Source organism: Ochotona curzoniae, unplaced genomic scaffold (genome assembly GCF_017591425.1).
Source record: "Ochotona curzoniae isolate NIBS_2020 unplaced genomic scaffold, NIBS_Ocur_1.0 contig_584, whole genome shotgun sequence".
In the NCBI taxonomy this organism is placed as follows: Eukaryota; Metazoa; Chordata; class Mammalia; order Lagomorpha; family Ochotonidae; genus Ochotona; species Ochotona curzoniae.
This window is the reverse complement of record NW_024466480.1, coordinates 508,806-528,539: the sequence shown is the minus strand read 5'-3', so window position 1 is coordinate 528,539 and position 19,734 is coordinate 508,806. Positions and strand designations below refer to the sequence as shown.

At 54.5% G+C, this 19,734-nt stretch overlaps 1 protein-coding gene across 1 annotated transcript in view; it reads right to left on the bottom strand.

Moving 5' to 3' along the window:
- Positions 1 to 19,734, bottom strand: part of MUC16 (mucin 16, cell surface associated) — a 48,210-nt gene that overhangs the window by 19,289 nt on the left and 9,187 nt on the right. The window contains 32 exon segments of the mRNA XM_040990127.1: positions 56 to 177; positions 1,353 to 1,388; positions 1,983 to 2,138; positions 2,483 to 2,567; positions 2,707 to 2,831; positions 4,073 to 4,108; positions 4,863 to 5,035; positions 5,569 to 5,639; positions 5,868 to 5,995; positions 6,422 to 6,460; positions 6,572 to 6,744; positions 6,882 to 6,949; positions 7,109 to 7,233; positions 7,680 to 7,715; positions 7,812 to 7,984; positions 8,070 to 8,137; positions 8,304 to 8,428; positions 8,877 to 8,912; positions 9,333 to 9,505; positions 10,039 to 10,106; positions 10,280 to 10,404; positions 10,914 to 11,182; positions 11,526 to 11,593; positions 11,710 to 11,846; positions 13,585 to 13,620; positions 13,958 to 14,130; positions 15,384 to 15,451; positions 16,096 to 16,271; positions 16,465 to 16,500; positions 16,590 to 16,789; positions 17,268 to 17,335; positions 17,525 to 17,652. Coding sequence (XP_040846061.1) covers positions 56 to 177; positions 1,353 to 1,388; positions 1,983 to 2,138; positions 2,483 to 2,567; positions 2,707 to 2,831; positions 4,073 to 4,108; positions 4,863 to 5,035; positions 5,569 to 5,639; positions 5,868 to 5,995; positions 6,422 to 6,460; positions 6,572 to 6,744; positions 6,882 to 6,949; positions 7,109 to 7,233; positions 7,680 to 7,715; positions 7,812 to 7,984; positions 8,070 to 8,137; positions 8,304 to 8,428; positions 8,877 to 8,912; positions 9,333 to 9,505; positions 10,039 to 10,106; positions 10,280 to 10,404; positions 10,914 to 11,182; positions 11,526 to 11,593; positions 11,710 to 11,846; positions 13,585 to 13,620; positions 13,958 to 14,130; positions 15,384 to 15,451; positions 16,096 to 16,271; positions 16,465 to 16,500; positions 16,590 to 16,789; positions 17,268 to 17,335; positions 17,525 to 17,652 — 3,500 coding nt within the window.

Here is a 19,734-nt window from a genome sequence, read left to right as displayed (position 1 = left end):
GCCGAGAGCCCCAGGATGGGCATGGAGGAATGGTGGGGAGGAGCAGGCCTCCTACCAGGTGCTGCATGAGGCTGTCCGTGATGTTGAACTTCAGGGAGCCAGGCCGGCCCATGAGGGCTGAGTAACGCAGGTTGTTGATGGTGAAATTCAGTGTGAAGGGCTCGTTGATATCCCCAGCTAAGGTGGGCAACGGGAAAAAGAGCTTACAGGGAGGGTAGCTATTGGGGGAGGGAGCTCTCGAGGGCCCCTTGTCTATCTCCTGAGAGATGCAAAGAGTCAGACAACAGCCAAGAAGGCACCTCAATGTCTGGGGTACTGAGGACCATTTCCTGGCAGATACAGAGTGCAGGTGCTGGGGGAAGCCCCGTCTGTACACCTGCTCCCCTGCTCCATCCCTTCTCTGACCCTCCCTTCCGTGCCCTCTGCCTCTGAATCCAGCTGTGAAGACAGCCAGGGACCCTAGCAGCTGGCACCAACCCCTGTGTGCGTTGATTTACTCTGTAAAATGAGATGGCTGTCCTGAGGATTAAGAAAGCGAATCTGTATGAAGTGTGTGAGTGCTCCCAGGCACAGAGGAGATGTTATGGAAATGTTTATTACAGAAACTTCTCCCTGCTCATCCTCTCTGCCTCTATTTTCGTCTCTGCTTTCATTTCTCTTGCCACTCCTATGTACTCCTTCCTTCCTACATTCTCTCTTTCCATCCATCCATCCATCCATCCATCCATCCATCCATCCATCCATCCATCCATCCACCCATCCATCCATCCATCCATTCATCCATCCATTCATCCATCCATCCATCCATCCATCCATCCATCCATCCATCCATCCATCCCTCTTCTTCCTTCCATCCCTTCCTTTTTAGTCTCTCCACCCATCCAGCCATCCACCATCTATCCATCCAGTCATCACCAACCTGTTCATTCAACAAATCTATTTATTCTCGTATCCATCTTCTCTTTCTCCTTCATTCTCTCTTCCTTCTTTTTATTCTTATTTACTTCTCATTTTTTGTCTATAATTCCATCTGTGACCTTATTCCAGGCAAGCCTCTTTGTTTCTGCCTTTGTCTCTTCACCCATCTTTCCACCCATCTTATCCACCCTTCCTTACTTTCTTCACTGTTTATCCATCTTGTCTCCCATCCTGCCTCCTTTTTCTCTTCATCCCTCTCTTCTTCCACTTGTCCCTGCTATCTTCCTTCCTCCTCACGTCCTCCTCATGACCTGATCACCTGTGTAGACACTGCCTCAGACAACAGGAAGAATCAAACACTGTTGTAGCTATTCCCCTCAGTAAGGAGAGGTATTGTCCAACTCAATACAGGGGCCAGGCCCGGGAATACTCACTGGTGGTAGTCGGGGCCATAGCGCCATAGGTGTAATCTGCAGAGAAAACATGAGAAGGATTTGAATCACATCCAGGTGAACACCAAGGATGAAGATAAAGGGAAGGGTGCCCAGCGGTGTTGTGGCATAGCCAGCTCAGCTGATATCTGCAACACAGGTGCTCCATAAGACTCGTCTCTTGGCTGCTCTGCTTCTGATCCAGCTCTCTGCTGGCGTGTTTGGGAAAGCAGTGGAAGACAGCCTGAGTTCCCATTCCTTCTGCCTGTGTGGGAAGCCCAGATGAAGCTCCTGGCTTTGGTCTGGCCCCCACTCTGTCTCTCCCTCTTTCTCTAGCTGCCTTTCAAATACATAAATCTTAAGAGAGAGAGAGAGAGATAAAAGGAGGGTTTGGGGACAAGGCAGGGGACTGAGGCAGTAAAATGGATGTTCTTGGAGAAGGTTACCAGGTGTTGATATTGGAGGTGGCTGGCCTATGTTGCTGAGCCAAGGTTAATTTGGATTCATCACCGGAAAGATGGAATGTAGCCCCGGAGGAAGTGTGAGTCAAAAACTTGAGATCTTTATTCCCAGCTTCAAAAAGCACTGGACTAGTAGCAGGAGAGAGGCTGTGGCTGCAACACGACGGCTCACCGTTGACATAGAGGCTGTCCTTGTCCAGGGCGAAGGGCCCCAGCTGGGTGATGCCATAGGTCTCCCGGCTGAGCTCCCAGTATAGCTGCTCTCTGCTCAGCCTAGGGTGCGAGGGCTCAGAGTGGAAGGTACAGATGAAGTTCACACGAGTGGCTGCTCCGCCCTTCTCCAGGCTGAGGAAGGAAACACACATGGAGATGCTGAAGAGGAAGGGGCCCTGAGCATTCTGGGGTGCGAGTGGGAGTGGGGTAGGCAAAGCAGAAAGTGGAAGACAGATGCTGTCATGTCAGGAGGGGCTCACACAAGGGAGACCGAGCACAGGCTCCTTAGAACTTGCAGATAGCCATGGTGGTTCTGACCTGTGAGAACCACCTGCTCACAGGGAGGGAGCCGGAGGGCATCCTGGTGGGGCTGCAGTGATGTCAGCGGTGCCTGAGTCCCTGATGGCCAGAGCCGGCTATGAGTGCCCACCCTGCCTGATGAGTCACTTCAATCCCCACCCCCAGGGGTCTCTTACCTGAGTGTTGTCAAGTCACAGCCAGTGTAGAAGGTGCCAACGCTGGTTTTATTGAATAAGATGTTGAGCTGGAAGGAGATGAGGGTATGATAAATGAAGAGCATCACAAGTGGAGGTGGTGGGAAGATGCTGAGGGAGTAGGTGGGTAGGTGTGAGCAGGGCTGGTGGCAGCTGTTGGGTGGGTGGGTGGGGGCATGGGGTCCTCACCCTGTGCTGTAGGATCCTCTTGGTGGCGTTGAACCCTGAAGAACCTGGGTGCCCCATCTCCTGTGTGTAGCGCATGTTGGTGATGGTGAAGTTGAGGCTGAAGGGGAGCGGGCTTAGAGGGGTGGCTGCAATGGTGGGGAAGGAGGAGAGTGTCCAGTGTGGGCCACAGCAGTGACCCAGGTCTCCTCCAATCCTATCGAGCGCCAGCTGTGGGCGCAGCATGGCTATGACCGTGTGCTGCAGGAGCCGAAGCAGAGAACATTCTGGAATGCCCAGAACATACCGACCCTTCACTCCTTCAGCTTTTATGGAGTGCTTATGGTATATGTACAAGATTCCAGGCTGGGCTCTGTGGTCCCCAGATGAGGAGGACACAGTCTTTCCCGGTCTGCGATCGCAGTGGAAGCTACATGGTGGTGCTCACCCAACACTTCTCAGAACAAGCATCTTTCCAGGCATGACCCAAAGCTCGGTAAAAATGAAGGGAGCAGGAGCTGAGCAGGTGGAAAGTGTGTTCCAGGCAGAAGGAACCACCTGGGGTGAGGACCCACCTGGGGGCAGAGCCTGGCACACCGGTGGAACCCGAAGTTCAGGGGAAAAGTGAGAGTGGAGATGGGAGAGGCAGTGACCGCAGCACACAGATGTTGAAGTGGCCTACTGGCCAGATACATCCAAAGGTAGATACTGAGACAGCAGGGTTACACCCTGCCTCGGTGTTGACAAGGGGGAAAAGAACCAGTTTGAGAGACAACGATAATATCAGGGGCCAAAGGCCAAGGGTTGGGTGGGCAGGGGGAGAACCCAAGTGAGGTCCAGGAGTTAGGAAACGGTACATGATACAGTGTATGGACCCTGAATTGCGTTGGTCACTGGAATCCACAGAATTGAGAGTTCCTTGGAGGCCATGCACTGAGAGAAGTGATTGGCACCAATGATGTTGTTGTGAGCTATTTTGACCAAGACCCTCCTACCTGTGGGCGAGGCTGGGGGCGATGGAGCCACAGGTGATGCTGGCGACGACATGGCAGTCATTGTGGTCCCAGCTGCTGAGAATTAAAAATGAACAGGTTCAACCCCAAGTGTCACATTACTAAGGGAGAGAGAACAGCGGTGAGGCTGTAGTTATGAAATGTGGAATCCCTCTCTCTCTCTCTCTCTCTCTCTCTCTCTCTGGCCCCTCCTTGCTTAGAATTAGGGGAATCACCTTCCAGTGAGTGACACCTGCTACCTTTGATTCAGTGCCCGTTTCTCAACCTCCATCGCGTGCCTTGTCACTCAGAGAGTGAGCATCAGAAACAGCAGCTGCTACTAATGTTTAGTTGGCAGGGAGGTGGTCCCAGACACACAGGGGGGCTGGACTACTCACTTTCAGGGGTCGTGCCGGAGGCTGGACGGGTATAGCCTGAAGAGACAAAGAGAGATGGTGAGGACAGAGGGAATTGGGAGCAGACAGCTTGGCCATTGGAGGGCGGACTGCTGGATGGAGGCGGGGGGTGGTCACTGGAAAGGGATGTGCCGGTTCATCCAGCACAGGTGTCTGTTGGACCATCCCAGCTGTGGCACATTGCAAGGAGGGCAAGAGCCCCACTTGGCAGGTCTCAAAAAATCCAACCCTCACACTCTTCAGGGATCAGATTTCCTGCTGATGTGAGATGTGGGTGCAGGGATCTATGGCGGCAGAATCTGCTCAGCACCAGGGCACAAGGAGACCCCACCTCAACCCCACAGCCACCCCACACAGCTCTTTATCACTCAAGGCAGACATGAGCATGGCAGAAGCTTGGAAAGGAAACAAGTGCTTGGACCGGGGACTCCATCTGTCACTCTGAACATGTCAGGGCGGAGGAATTGTGTCAGGGGACTGGTGTACACTTGAGACTGGAGGCGGGCTGGGGTGGAGAGCGGAGACTGTGTTGTACCAGTCTCCTATTCCTGAGTACCTAGAACATGGGAGGGGGGCGGGCAGCAGGAAGCTTCAAAATATTGAGGCTGGGATTGGTGGCATGGCAGACATCTGGCAGGTGTGCCTTGCGGGCAAAGGGGAGCAAGGGAAGGAAGAGGCAAGGGAGAGGGGACAGGAGGAGAGCAAAGAGAGACGGAGAGAGAGTAGAAATATGGGACCCTTGAAGCTGTAAAAAAGGAAGAGAGTTCCTCACCGCTGACATAGAGGCTGCCTGGATCCAGGGTGTAGGGTCCCAGTTGGGTGATGCCATGGGTCAACTGCTCCAGCTCCCAGTACAGCCGCTCTCTGTCCAGCCCAGGGTCTGTAGAGAGGACTCGGTAGGTGCAGGTAGCGTCTACCCCGGTGGCGGTCCCATCTTTCTCGGGCCTGGGAAGAGTGCATTGTGGGTATGGCAATAAGCGGATTACCTGGAAGAGGAGCCCTGAGCTTGTTGGAGAGGGGGGGGATATAGAAGCCTGAAGAGGCAGATTTTTTTCACTGCAGCCAACCTGGCGTCAAGCAGGGACACGGATAGATACAGACTGGGGCGTATTCACGGTGTGTGTGTATTTCTACTTCTATGTAATTGCAAATGACTAAATCTGTCTGAAACAAGTGTGGCAGTAGAATCCAAGGTCAACGCAAGCAGAGAAGGCAATGCTTTGTTTTGAAAGACATCTTGGGGGCAGAGACTTTAAACCAGAAGGTCCAACAGAGAAGGGGTTCAGATGGGAAGACCAAGGTGGGACGGGACCCGCTGATTGACCCCTGATGGTCTGTGAAGGGAGCTGATCTGGGAGTGGGATGAGGGAGGCTGGAGCAGCTGCTTCCCAAATTCCATTCTGCTGAAGGAGGACAGAAAGGAAACCTACCCGAGTGCCCCAGAGTCCCTGGACCCGCAAGGCACCTTGAGGTCTCACCTGAGCATATTCAGTCTACAGCCAGAGTACAGGGCATTGAGGATGCTGGTGTTTTTGAGCAGGGGGTCCAGCTGTAAGGAAAGGGGAGGCAGAGGAGATGGGCCCGGTCAGGGCAAGGCCATCACCATTGGACAGAGTGGGCATCAACATGTGTGAGAGATGGGAGTTGGTAAGCAGGGCCTCAGACCGGTATGCAAGGCAGAGGACAGCGAGCCCAGGGTCAGCACCAGTGAGTGGGACAGAGGTGAGACTGGAAGAGCCAGAAAAGGGACCTGGGGTGAGTGAGGCGTGGCTGTCACCTGGTGCTGTAGGAGTCTCCCTGTGGTGTTGAACTTCCGGGAGCCTGGAGGCTGCATGGCCTCCGCGTAGGGCAGGTTGGTGATGGTGAAGCTCAGAGTGAAGGATGCTGCCGGAGGTGGTTGGGTGGCTGCAGTAGAGAGGGAGGGAGAGGTGGGCCATGCTGAGCCAGGCCAGATGCAGACACAGGAGCAGGCAGGGGCTTGAGCCCAGGGTCGATCCCACTGGAGTCCCTAGCAACAGACTGAATGCCAGAAGCGCCAGCTGTGAGCATTTGACCATCCCGTGCTGCAGCTGAAGGTGAGCGTGGCTTGGAAAGCACCACGCTCTAGAGGAGACCTTCCGGTCCAGCTCATCAACTTGCAGGAAGGATGCCACAGCATTACCCACCTGCTCATCACTTTCTACCTGGTCAGGATGCAGGTGGCTCAGACCAGTTGGTTCTTGCCCTCAGCCCCGGAGACTTTGCCTGCCTGGCCATTGGGAAATGTGGCTCTCTTCCCTGGCTGCAGATGAGGTGTTGGAGAGACAGTTATAAGGATTCATGAGGACTCACCATGGGTGGTGGCAATGGTTGTTTTCTGATGAGTGTAACCTGTAGAGAGGGAGAGGGATTGAGAGGGAAGGAACTAGAAGGGAAAGAGGGCTTACAGGAGGCGTGGAGAAGAGGGCAGCAGGCTCAACAGCACAAAGGACTGTTGCTCACCGTTGACATAGAGGCTGTTCTGGTCCAGGGTGTAGTTGCCCAACCGAGTGACGCCCTGGGTCAGCTGGCTCAGCTCCCAGTACAGCTGTTCTCTGTTCAGCTGGGGGCCTGTTGGTTCATGGTAGTAGGTGCAGACAGCGCCCACCTCTGTGGCCGCCGCATCCTTCCTGGGCCTGAGGAGGGCGGGTAAATAGAGAAGAGTCCATGGTTCTCTGAAAAAAGGCTCCTCGGGTTCCTGGGCCAGGATGGTGACCAGCTAGAGGAGAATCTCTGGGCCGCGCTAAGCCTAGTAGCTCTCCCCAAGCCTCACCTCAGTAAGACCAGCCTGCAGCTATGGTACAGAGGACCGACACTGGAGTTCCTGAACAGAGGTCCGAGCTGCAGAGAAAAGAGGGGGTTCAGAGGTCTGAGACTCAGGGCCAGACAGGTACCATCCATCACTGGTTGCCGCCAGCAGCCAGCCCAGCTGAGGGCCAGGTGGGCAGGCCTAGTGGGTGCCCAAGGGCAAGGGCAGGGGTGACTCTGGTCTCCTCTCACCAGCCGCTGCAGGAGCTTCTCTGTTCTTTGGAACATCTGGGAGCCAGGAGGTTGCATGCCCTCTGCATAAGGCAGGTTGATGATGGTGAAGTTGAGGGTGAACGGCACTAGGGGTGGCCCTGGGGCTGCAGCAGGGGAAGGGAGAGGAGAGCCATGGGATGGATACCCGGGGTAAGGCAGACAGGATTCTGGGAACACAGGCTTGAGACACACAACCGTCCCACAGGAGACCCTGGTCCTTAGGTCCTTGTGCCACACACACACACCAGCTGGATGTTAACACCACTGCAGGCTGCAGGCAGAGGTGGGATGAACCAGAAGCCACAGAACTTTGCAGATGACCCTCTCCAACCTGACATGGTCACAGACAGTGTTTCTACTAAGATGCTCCTTTGTTCTGCCTCATCCAACAGCAATGGCACGGAAGAGGTCAACAGATGGTACTTGCTGGAAGGACTTTTCTGCCTATGCCCCCAACATCATCTTCCTAACAGCTGGAGATGCGGCTAAGAGCCTGGAGCTCCCTTGCCTGTGTCTGGATCAGCTCTTCTGCGATTCAGTGAGGACTCACCACTGGAAACAGGTGCTGCAGTCTTGTGGGTGTAACCTGCAGAGTGGAGGGAAGGAGAGAGAGGTGCTGCTGGGAGCTGGAGACAGCTTCAAGGAGACAGAGAACGGCAAAGTATGGATGGTGACTGCTCACCGTTGACATAGAGGCTGTCCTGGTCCAGGGTATAGTTGCCCAACCGAGTGACGCCCTGGGTCAGTTGGCTCAGCTCCCAGTACAGCTGTTCTCTGTCCAGTTTGGGGCCCATGCGATCAGGGCGGTAGGTACAGACAGCGCCTACTTCAGTGGCTGTCCCGTTCTTCCAGGGCCTGGGAAGGGCAGGTTAACATAGGACAACTAAATTTTCTGGAACAGGCCAGCCAAGTCCCTTGGGTGAGTGGCTCAAGGTCTCACCTAAGCATGATTAGTCTGAAGTCTGAGTACAGATGGCCAATGCTGGTGATCTTGAACAGGGGACCAAACTGTTGGGGGAAGGGAGAAGCAGGGGAGAAGATCTGAAAGTTGGGGCAAGGCTGTCACCATTGGTCAGGGTGGGAGGAAGAGGGTGGACAGGCGGGGCTGGCAACAGCACGCAGGGCAATTATGTCTCATGCAGCGCCGGCCCAGTGGGTGGAATGTGGCTCTCACCAGGCGCTGCAGGGCCTTCTCGGTGATGTTGAACTCCCAGGAGCCTGCAGGCTGCATGCCGTCCACATACTTCAGGTTGGTGATGGTGAGGTTGAGAGTGAATGGGACCAAGGGTGGTCCCGGCGCTAGAGCCGAGGGAGGGAGGGAAAAGAGGGACCATCCTGGGTCAGGCTGGAGATGGACCCTGGGCCAGGCAGGGCCAGGCAGGGCCAGACAGGGGACTTCCTGGGGACCCTAGCAAGAGCTGAGTCTCCCTAGGGCCTACTACCCAGAGATAGCAGATAGCAATGCAAGAGCATTACATGGCTGCCAGTGAGAGAGGGAATATTCTGGAAATCACCAAGTTTAGAGGCTGTTGGCAAGTGGGGGTTCTCGTTTGTGGCGCTTCTGTTGCACTGTTCTTCTACATGGCTCCATCAACTCACACACACAGAGTGATAACAAATGGCCCGCAGCAGCCAGCTGATTGTTACTGTACGCGTGGCCTGTCCCACCCTCCCTGACAGCTGGAAATGTGGCCAGAAGCTGAATCTCCCCTCCCCAGTTTTAGATTAGGTGTTCTGGGGTACTCACCACTGGGGCTGGATACTGTGCTCCGGTGGGTATAACCTGCACAGGGGAGAGGAGGTGAGACAGATGAGGTGCTAGGTGGCGGACAAGGCTTAAAAGGGCTGGCATGGTGGCATAATGGGTTAAGCTGCCACCTGCAATGCTGGCAGCCCATATGGGTGCTGGTTCGAGGCCCAGCTGCTCAACTTCCAGCCCAGCTCTCTGCATTAGCATTAGCACCTGGGAAAGCAACACAAGATGGCCCAAGTTCTTAGGCTCTTGCTCCCTTGTGGAAGATTCGATAAAGTTCTTGATTCCTGCCTTAAGCCTGGCCCCAGTGCTGGCTACTGTGGCCACGTAGGGAGTGAGCCAATGGATGGGAGGCCTCCCTCTCCCCCTCTCTATAACCGTTTGGCAAATCAATAAAATCCTTTTAAAATTTTTTCATAGAAGAGCAGAGCACAAATGGCTGTGGCTCACCGTTGACATAGAGGCTGTCCTGGTCCAGGGTGTAGTTGCCCAGTCGGGTGACGCCCTGGGTCAGTTGGCTCAGCTCCCAGTACAGCCGCTCTCTGTCCAGTTTGGGGCTCCTGCGGTCAGGGCAGTAGGTGCAGACAGCGCCCACTTCGGTGGCTGTCCCGTTCTTCCTGGGCCTGGGAAGGGCAGGTTAACAGAGGACAATTAAATTCATTCCCCTGGGGAAAGGTCCTAGACAGCAATGGGGCAGAGGAGACGAGAAGCCGGGGACAGAGCTGAACTGATGGTCTCTGATTCTGACAACCCCAAGACCGTGTGCACAGGAAGTGAGGTGGGGGTTAGTATTAGTAAAGTGGCATATGCAGAATCTGCAGGCTCAAGACCTAGGAATTGGAGAGCGTCTCCTTTTAGGGTGCTGCTGGAGCTGGGGACTGACCCACACGGAGAAGGACAAGTTCATCTTGAGAGAACTCCCGCAGACACCCTTGAGAATCTAGAAGCAATGCCTGTCTTATTGAAAGGAGAGGAGAAGGCGTGGAGTGCAGAGAGGGGCAGCCGGGATCAGGATCCAGCGTGCTGATGGACCTGCAGAATCTGAGAGCAGGGGGGCAGACTGAAAGCAGAAGGAGGTACCCTTGTGCTGGAGCCAGTACCCCCTTAACTGCAGCTGCAGTGCTCACAAGAAGGGCTGAGTCGCCCCACGTCTTACCTGAGCGAGGTGATTCTGCAGCCCAAGTACAGGGGGCCGATGCTCGTGGTCTTGAACAGGGGGCCAAGCTGTCAAGGGGTTAAGAGGAGAAGCAGGGGAGAAGGCGTGAGAATCATTGTTGCTGGGCGGGGTTGGTCATCCATGTGGGAGGGCCAAGAGTCATGGGCGAGGCTGGCATCACCCGTGGGTGGGGCAAGAGTGAGGGTGACACCAGCGGGTGGGCAGCGAGCATGGCTCTCACCAGGCCCTGCAGCTCCTCCTCCGTGCTGTTGAACTTCCAGGAGCCTGAGGACTGCATGTCGTCTGTGTAGGGCAGGTTGGTGATGGTGAAGCTGACGGTAAACGGCACCAGGGATGGTGCTGTGGCTGTAGCGGGGAGGAGGAAGAGCAGTCAGACCCTGGACCAACAGCAGGGGGCAGACTGTGCCCGAGGGACCACCACCCTACTGCAGACCCTAGTAAAGATGGGCGGGTCCTTAGGCTCTGCTGCTTAGAAGCATCAGTTAGGGACATCGGAGCATCACACACACACACACTGCAGGGGAAGAAGAAAACGATTCGGAAGCTACACGCTTGGGAAGGGACAGTGTGAGTCTGAATTTCCATTGACTTCTTCACAAGCTCTTCTACATTCATCCCTTCCCCTATATGCTGTATCCAACAGTTAGTGGTATCTCTCAAGGCCTGAGAGTGGAGAAAGAATCAACAGATAATTCCTATTGCCCTGATTCCCCCCATGACCCCAGCTCCTCCCAGCCCTGACAGCTGGAAATGCAGCCAGGGACCAGTTACATCCTTTCCTAGCGGAGGCAGCATCGCGCGTGTCACTGAAGACTCACCTGTGGGAATGGATGCTGCAGTCTTGTGGGTGTAACCTGCAGAGTGGAGGGAAGGAGAGAGAGGAGCTGCTGGGAGCTGGAGACAGCTTCAAGGAGACAGAGAAGGGCAAAGTATGGATGGTGACTGCTCACCGTTGACATAGAGGCTGTCCTGGTCCAGGGTGTAGTTGCCCAGCTGGGTGATGCCCTGGGTCAGTTGGCTCAGCTCCCAGTACAGCTGTTCTCTGTCCAGTTTGGGGCCCATGCGATCAGGGCGGTAGGTACAGACAGCGCCTACTTCAGTGGCTGTCCCATTCTTCCTGGGCCTGGGAAGAACGGGAGAAGAAAATGAGGTGTGGTGAACATCCTGCAAAGGGGTTCTGAGAGTCTTTGGAGGAAGAAGGAGGGGAAGCTGCAGCGAAGGCGACACCCAGCAGGGATGTCTAGATCCTGTGATGGCTACCTCATCTTCCCCAGGCTCAGGGAGGACAGGATGGAGGGACAGGAGACCACAGGGACCTACAGGATGAAGGTTCCTGAGACCATTGAGAGAGCATCGTAGGGAAAGTTAGGTTGTATGTGGTGTGACTTGCTGCCCTATCCCCTCGCCTGCTTATGGATTTCCGGCACTGGCATACCTGGCCAGACCATCTTCCCCCAAGGACTCACCTGAGCAAGGTCAGTCTGCAGCCAGTGTAGAGGGGGCCGAGCGTGCTACTCTTGAACAAGGACCATAGCTGTGAAGAGGGAGAGGAGTGGTAGATCTGAATGGGTCAAGGGCAGGACTGGGATTCAGTGGGCGGGGTTGGCCTCTGTAGGCAGGACAAGAGGATGATGTGGGCAGGGCACCTACCAGGCGTTGGAGAATTTTCTCTGTTCTGTTGAATTCCCTAGAGCCTGGGCGCTGCATTCCCTCCACGTAACTCAGGTTGCTGATGGTGAAGTTAAGGGTGAAGGGCGTCAGGGTTGGGCTGGCCCCTATAGGAAAATCTGGAGAGGAAATTAAAAAAAAAGTCACACGTGGGGTCATGATTATCTCGATCTGGGTGTGAGAGATTGGGGGGAGGCTGGATCCCACTTCCCCTGTGTCCAGGGGGTTCATATCTGGAACATGAGCTCAAAATGCTTCTCCTAGAATAAAAAACAACATCCTGTAAGCATCATCACAGCTATTTTAGGGCAGAAGCTCAAGCCTTAGACTAGACTAGGTTTGGATCTTGCCCACCTGTTGGCTGAGTCACCTGGGAAAAGCTCTGAGCTGCTCTCCAGCACCCCTAACATGGAAAAATCCTGTGCAGCGTCTCTATGGGATTGGAGCTGCAGAGCAGGCTCCCTGGTGCAGAAGACTGCCATCTCTGCATCGCTGTTGGGACTATTCACAGCCTCATCAGACTCTGCTCTTTGGGAATGTGTCCCGGCTTTGCCCTTGACTATTTTCTTTCCATTGTAAGAGAAAGTGAACTCAAGTGCCTAAGACCCAAAGACAGATGGTCCTTGTCACTAGCTAACTCCTGGGAGGTTACTTGGGAGAGATTGTAAAAGCCACTGCAAATTATTCCTGCTCCTCTATCTGCACACAACTGCCTGTGCTGCTGTGGCCCCTTCCACTGTGCACCAGCCTGTGGTGCTGAGGCCCCGCCCACTGTGCACCTGCCTGTGATGCTGAGGCCCCGCCCACTGTGCACCAGTCTGTGTTGTTGAGGCCCCGCCCACTGTGCACCTGCCTGTGATGCTGAGGCCCCTCCCACTGTGCACCTGCCTGTGATGTTGAGGCCCCGCCCACTGTACACCAGCCTGTACTGTTGAGGCCCCTCCCACTGTGCACCTGCCTGTGATGTTGAGGCCCCACCCACTGTGCACCTGCCTGTGATGTTGAGTCCCCTCCCACTGTGCACCTGCCTGTGGTGTTGAGGCCCCGCCCACTGTGCACCAGCCTGTTGTTGAGTCCCCTCCCAGCTCTTAGCTACAGCTTGGCCCTGACTGGCTTGGGCCAGTGGAGGCTAGGCCAATATGGGCTAGGCATCACTCCGGACATAGTCACTCGCCCTCTCTTGCTGCGAATGAATCTGTGGCCCCCATTTGCACAAGGCAGAGCCAGCCTGTGGGAAGAAGGAATCCCACGTGGAGGCGAGCTGGCCTGCAGGTGACTGCATCGACCTAGGGAAACAGTTGCTCCCAGCTGACGTCCACAGCAGTGAACAGTAGCAAACGGCTGTTGCAATCCAATATATGCAGAGGTTCTTCGTTGTGCCCTTAGTCTGGGACTGACATCCTGCAGTCCTGAAGAGCAGGCTGCACTGGTGTGTATCAGAAGGGTACATCCTCCAAGATTTCCCCACCCTGTCTTGTCTTCACGCCCGGACCTACTTGTGCAGACTCTATTTTGCCCTTCTCATTGCTTACCAGAGAAGCGTGGAGTTAAGGAGAAAGGAGAGCAGGTGAGTGGATGATGCCTACCTGTGGGGCCAGAGGAGGAGGTGGTAGCAGTTGATATTCCCAAAGGGTGGACCACTGCGGCTGAAGAGGAAACACAGGATAAAGGGCTACAATGCAGTTTCATCAACTTGGAGGTGGAGACAGGGGTGCTTGGTAAGAGAGGTGGGGCTGTGTGAATGACCAGCCTCTCCCACTACCCAGGCTTCCTGCCTCTGCACGTGGTAAAAGGAGATACCAGCTCCCCAGCACAGGGCTGGGGAGTCCTGGGGCCATCTATGGCTTGAACACTTACCACTGGGGACAGCGGTCAAGAGTGGCCTGGTGTAACCTGCAGGGGCAAGAGCAAGGGGGCTGTTGGAAGGTGGCTCGGGGCAGGGTAAAGGGACTGGGCTGTTAGTGTGAAAACAGATGCTGTCAGAATGACTTGGAGGGGCAGCCTGGGCTCAGAGGTGACTTCCTATCAAGACAGTGGGTGGCTGGCACCTCCTACAACCTTGCTCTCCCACCTTCTTTCTCTTAGAGCAGGGAAGGGCAAATTCCCCCCCAAAAAGGAAGGGAAGGCAGGGAAAACCCTAAAAGCAAACAGATGTGATGCGTATCAGCTCAACAGCAGAATGCACCTGGAGTGGCAAGAAGGGGGACCCCCGTGGCCATCAGACACTCACCGTTGACGTAGAGGTGATCTCTGTCCAGGATGTAAGGGCCTAGCCGGGAGACCTCATGAGTCAGCTGGCTCAACTCCCAGTACAGCTTCTCCCTGTCCAGTCCACGGCCCGCAGGATGGGGATGGTGGCTACAGATGGCGTCCACTCCGGTGGCCGTTCCACCTCTCTCAGGTCTAAGGAGGTAAGGATGTGGGGATGGAGAGAGCACCCAGAAACATCGTTTTGGGGGACCCTCTCCCCTCACTCATGCCCCTTGCTTGTGGATGCCTGTTAATCGGCCATTGTGGGCCAGGTAAGGAGCACGTGTGTGCGGTGTGGATAACGCTGTCACCATTTGGATGCCAGGTCAAGGGTTCACAAAGAGTTGATGTTAAAACATTTAGCGCAGGGTCCGGGTGCATTGAAGATCCTCTTTAATGCTTTGCTCAGGTGCACAGAGGGCACCCACAGCCCCTGGTGAGACTAGACTTTCACCTCTGCGAAGAGAGATCCTTTTGATCTTGGGGAGTTAAGCCCAGGTGTTACTTTCTGGACATCAACATCTGAGCATGAGAAAAGAGATAGGCCTGAACTCACTGCCCATCTGCCTGCTCCATTGTTGTCTCTCTAGGGCACCAGGACAAGCGAGGGCAACCGTGGAGGGGAGGTGGCAGGGGCGAGACCAACAGACTATAAGCACTGATGGCAAACGGACTGCCCCTTGTATCTCAGCAGGAGGGAAGCGACCTTGAGCCGGGCTGTAGCTGTAGCTGGGGTCTGCTGGATTGCCCTGAGAGAGGTGCAGTATCAGTTACCTTCCCTGGCCGTGTTGCATAGGCTGGGAGGAACCTCAGGTTGATGACCTACATCTGCCTTTGCTTGGGAGGCCATCAGGGAACCTGAGCACCATGCAGAAAGTCACTGGGCTGTCCTTGGTGTGGCGATCCTGTTATTCAGGGAGGTGCTGGCCCCTCTTTGGGACATGGGCGTATCAAGTCACAGTAAACTCCTTCATCTATCCAGTGAGGTCTCATCTTCTCGCCTCGGAGAGGGTCACCCAAGATGTGAGAGAGAGGGCTCTTGCCAAGGTGAGGTGTCCAAGGTCCCACTGACTGACATACTGGTTCCTGTCCTCATCCTTGGTGATGAATGAGGGCCTTTTTGGGGGTCTAATAGGATGTGACGTGACTTCATGAGCCCCCTGCCCATCCCAAACTAACCCTAGCAGCAAGATGAGGCTAACACAGCATTTAAGGCGGTATCATCATTTTCAGGGTTGTACAAAATGCAGGAATGGAAGGCAACTGAGCGTACGGTGTCATTGAACATCACGCCCCGCCCTCCGCCCCATCTCACTGACTCCAGGGCCTGGCCAACCTCCTCCCCGGCCCACTCCCTCCTGTACTTCCTGCAGGTGACACGGGGGCGGGGGGGGGGGAAGGCTCACCTCAGGGTGGCCAGTCTGCATCCAGTGTAAAGTGGGCCCAGGCTGCTGGTGGTGAACAGGTCCCTTAGCTGAGGACGCGTAAAGACAGAACAAGTAAATGTCAGAATCACCCTTGTTCTGGATTCCTTGGGGCGACAGGGCATCCATAATCTACAAAAACGACGCCATTTATAGATAACCAGAGGAGAAGGGCTCGAAGGTTCCCGAACCTGCAGACAGGCTGTCTTTGAGGAAGAGATCAAAATGCTGATTACCTTGACGTACATCCCATATCCCTTAAACAGTTCACAAAGATGTCATTTAAAAAATGATGAGAATATGGTGCTTTTTGGAAGATGAAAATCTATTGGTGTGGGCATCCCTATTGGGGCTTGTACAAATGCCTACAACTGCCAGGGCTGAACAGGACGGAAGCCAGGATCCAGAAACACCCTCTGGATGTGCCATGTGGGTAGCAGGAACCCAGCTCCTGGAGCCATCACCTGTTGCCTGGCACCTTCTGCATTAACAGGAAGTGGGGATTACAAGTGGAGCTGGGGCACAAGCCCAGGTTCTCTGACATACGGGCATCTTGCATCTGTGCCGAACGCCCACTCCCACCCCAAGTTTTGAATGGTCCAGATGAGCCAGCATTCTCACAGGGGGACCCAAAGAGGCCAGTGGGAGGAAGTCAGTAAAGAGAGAGGGAAGCAGGTGGCAGGGGGGTTCCTACCAGGCGTTGTAGGATTGACTGTGTGAAGTTGAACTTGGCAGAGCCGGGTTGCATGTCCTCGATGTAGGGCATGTTGGTGATGGTGAAGTTGAGGGTGAAGGGGACCAGTGCAGGACTGGCAGCTGCTGATGGTGAGGAGATCAACATCTCTGAAGACAGGGTGGCCACCATGGAAGCTGGGAGGAAGGAAAAAAGCAGGTGTCTAGGGCGGGGACCACGTCGCCTTGGAGATGGGATGACCGAACCCAAGGCAAGAAGGGTCTAGGAGTGGGGTAGAGAGTGCACGCACAGGGGCCCAATCTCTTCTCAAGAAATAGGACTGCACTTTGTAGAAGGGGGCAGGGGATTAGGAACCCTCAAAGTACTCACTCGTAGGGGTAGTGGCCAGGGTCTGGTGGGTGTAACCTGCAGACACACGTACAGAGAACAGGTGAGGAAGGGGTTGCTCAAGGGAGGTAGAGGCACAGAAGCGGAGGTTGTGGGCTTGACCATACAGCAAAGCACTGGCAGCCACTGCTCACCGTTGACGTAAAGACTAGCCTGGTCCAAGGCATAGGGGCCCAGCTTGGTGACGCCATGGGTCAGCCGGCTCAGCTCCCAGTACAGCCGCTCTCTGTCCAGTCCATGGCCCGTGAGGTTGGTGCGGTAGGTGCAGATGGAGTGTACACCTGTAGCTGCTCCATCCTTCTCCGACCTGGGGAGGGCATGAAAAGTGGCCGCAATCATCAAACTTTCCAGGGACGGGATCCCGAGAAGCAAGGACCAAGGGGATCCAAGAACTAGGCTTGGATTTCCTAACCATATGAAGTTGGGGCAAGACTGAGGTTGGCGAAAGAGCAGATAGATGGATGGTAGGGGAGGAAGCTAGTGAGTCATGGGACTGTACACTGCCCGCAGACTCATGGCATTTGTCCAGGGAGTTCATGGCTCAGAGGTAAGAGCTGGCATTCAACATCCACACAAGGGGAGAAGGCATGTTCCTCTCAAGAGAATTGCAAAACGCAAAGGAAGGTGGGCGTATGGAAGGCAGGGCGGAGCTAGAGGCCAGCGATGCCGATGGACTCTAGGGGCATCCTACATGTTCATCAGTGCCAAGGACAGTCCTGGGGAGGGAGGGCGGTGGGGAAGCACTTGAGGCAGCCCCGACGAGGGAGCCTCCCGTGGTCTCTCACCTGAGCGAGGTGAGTGTGCAGGCAGAGTACCGGGCACCGATGCTGGTGTTCCTGAACAAATACCCAAACTGTGAGAGAAAAGGAGGTGGGGGTGGGTCAAAGGAGAAGCCTCAGGGGGTCGGGACAGGGCCAGTGAGGTGAGCACGGCTCTGACATCCGTGGGAGAGGGGAGGGGGATTTGTCCTCATGGGTGTGGCCTAGGTGAGGTGGGCGGGGCTTGCAGGGATGGGCAGGGCATGGTGGGGCGAAGCTCTCACCAGTTTCTGCAAGATCTTCTCTGTCCTCTTAAAGCTCCTGGAGCCAGGGCGACTCAATTCAGCCCCGTAGCGCAGGTTCACAATGGTGAAATTGAGGGTGAAGGGTACCTCGAGGAACGGGGCAGTGCCTGCAGTGGGGAGCGGGAGGGAGACATGGTGTTTTAGCTTTTGGCGCACCTGAGCAGAAGGCATAACCGCTGTGAATCTTCAGACGGGAACACACACACACACACACACACACACACACACACACACACGCATCAGCATTTATCTGAGGGGCGCTGGGCACAAGTGTGAGAGCTTGCGCTGTAGCGCAGGGGGCTGGGAAATCATCGCAAAGGTTTGTGGAAAATGGAATTAAAAGATGCGTATTCGGGCGCCAAAAAGAATATCGAATTCTATGCAGATGAGGGGTTGTCAGAGAGTTCAAGGACAAGGGCTATTGTAAAAATACTACACAGGGGTTGCAAAGAATTTTTTTGCACCAAAGTAAACTTCCCAGTGAATTTCACTACATTTTTTTTGTTGTTACATCAGACTCTGTTCTAAAATGTCCACTTACAATCGGATCATTGCTTCAGAGAAGGAATAACGGGGATATTATCCCTCTTAAGCAGCCTGAGCCAAAGGGTATTCGACAGTGTGCTTGCTTGCGACCTGGGCTTTGTGTTCCCAGCATCTGTGCTCCTAACCTTCCACCTGAGATTTCCAGGGCAGGTGCGGGCGGCCTGAGTGGTCAATGGTCAGAACGCCCTTGGGAAACACGAACAGGTATGTGGGCGCCTAGTGGGACAGTCATGATGCTGGCTCCCGCAAGGCCTTGCTCCTAGCTGGTGGGTGATACAGAAACCTGCTTTGGGAGGGCCTGGGAGCAAGATTAGCGCTCCTGGCTGCAATTGGAAAGGCAGGGGACGGGTTCGGTCCATGCAACTCCAGAATCTCACACACACACGTGAGTTCCGATTCTCTCCTCCAGAGGGCTCCACCTGGCAAGGAGCTAGCTGCACACTGTCCTACCGAGCTGCCTTTTCTCACTTCGTCCTTCTTCCAAGAGTTCTGGATTTGCGGCTGCCTAAAAGTGCCTCTGAGGACTTCCCCCAGATTGGCCTGGTGCTGTGACCAGACTCGTGCTTAGGGGCCCTCGTTAACAACCATAAGTCCTTTGTTCCTGGTTACAAGGCACCATCACGCAGGGACACGCGTGTCCAAGCTAAGAAAACAAAGATCGCATCAGCTACCTCGACCGTGGGCGTATGATAATAGCTTGAAAAACACCTGAACGGCTAACATGAACATAATGAAGCGGCCCGCAGTCCCCGAGGCCTGAGGGACAAGGGGTCAATGGAGTGGCCCCTAAGTCAGGGATGGCTCAGGGCACAGAGGAGACGCAGCTCCCGAAGGAGGGGCTCTATAAAAGCACCCACAGAGAGGTGAAGAATTCGCATGGCTTCCTTCCACCCTACTCGCCCCCATCGTCACCCATGCTGCCTCCAAACCAACAAGGGGCACTTGGCAAGTGGAGCTGTCTCGAAGATGAGTCACTCCTCACTCAGGCGTTGAAGATTTCTCTGCACGCCCCTCCTAAAACTCTCCTGCACCTCAACTGTTGATATATGCCTTGTTAGACTTACAAGCCAGTTTAGACTATCCTAAGATCTGCCAAGTTTAGCAAAACGATGCTTCAGCACTAGAAACTGCTAAATACTAAAATGGAAATAGACACGAGACAGCTGAAGAGTACCCTATAGTCATTTTAAGGTGTATAACAGCCGGTTCTGTGTATAAACTAAAATTGAAATGTCAACGAAGTAGTCTCAGGGTGTGGTTAAGAACTTGCATTTTTTTTTTTAACATATTGGTTACTCAATACCATGTCAATGAATTCCATAATGTTGTAAATGGTTGTTGATGTTGTGTTTGGGCTTTTAATTGATCGGGATGATATTCTGCCCGCTCTGCCTTCAGACCAGAGATGGTCTCCCCAAGAAAACGTTGACTTTATCTGGACAATAAGATACTGGACTCTATGCTTGGTATATGTTTGCAAACAAAGAACCTTGACTCAATTGGAACTGTAATACTGCAACAAGGTGGAGGAATCCACCATGGGGGGAGGGCACAGGGAGGGGCTGGGGGAATCCCAGAGCCTATGAAACAGTGTCACATAATGCAATGTAATTAATAATAATAATAATAATCAATAATAGAGA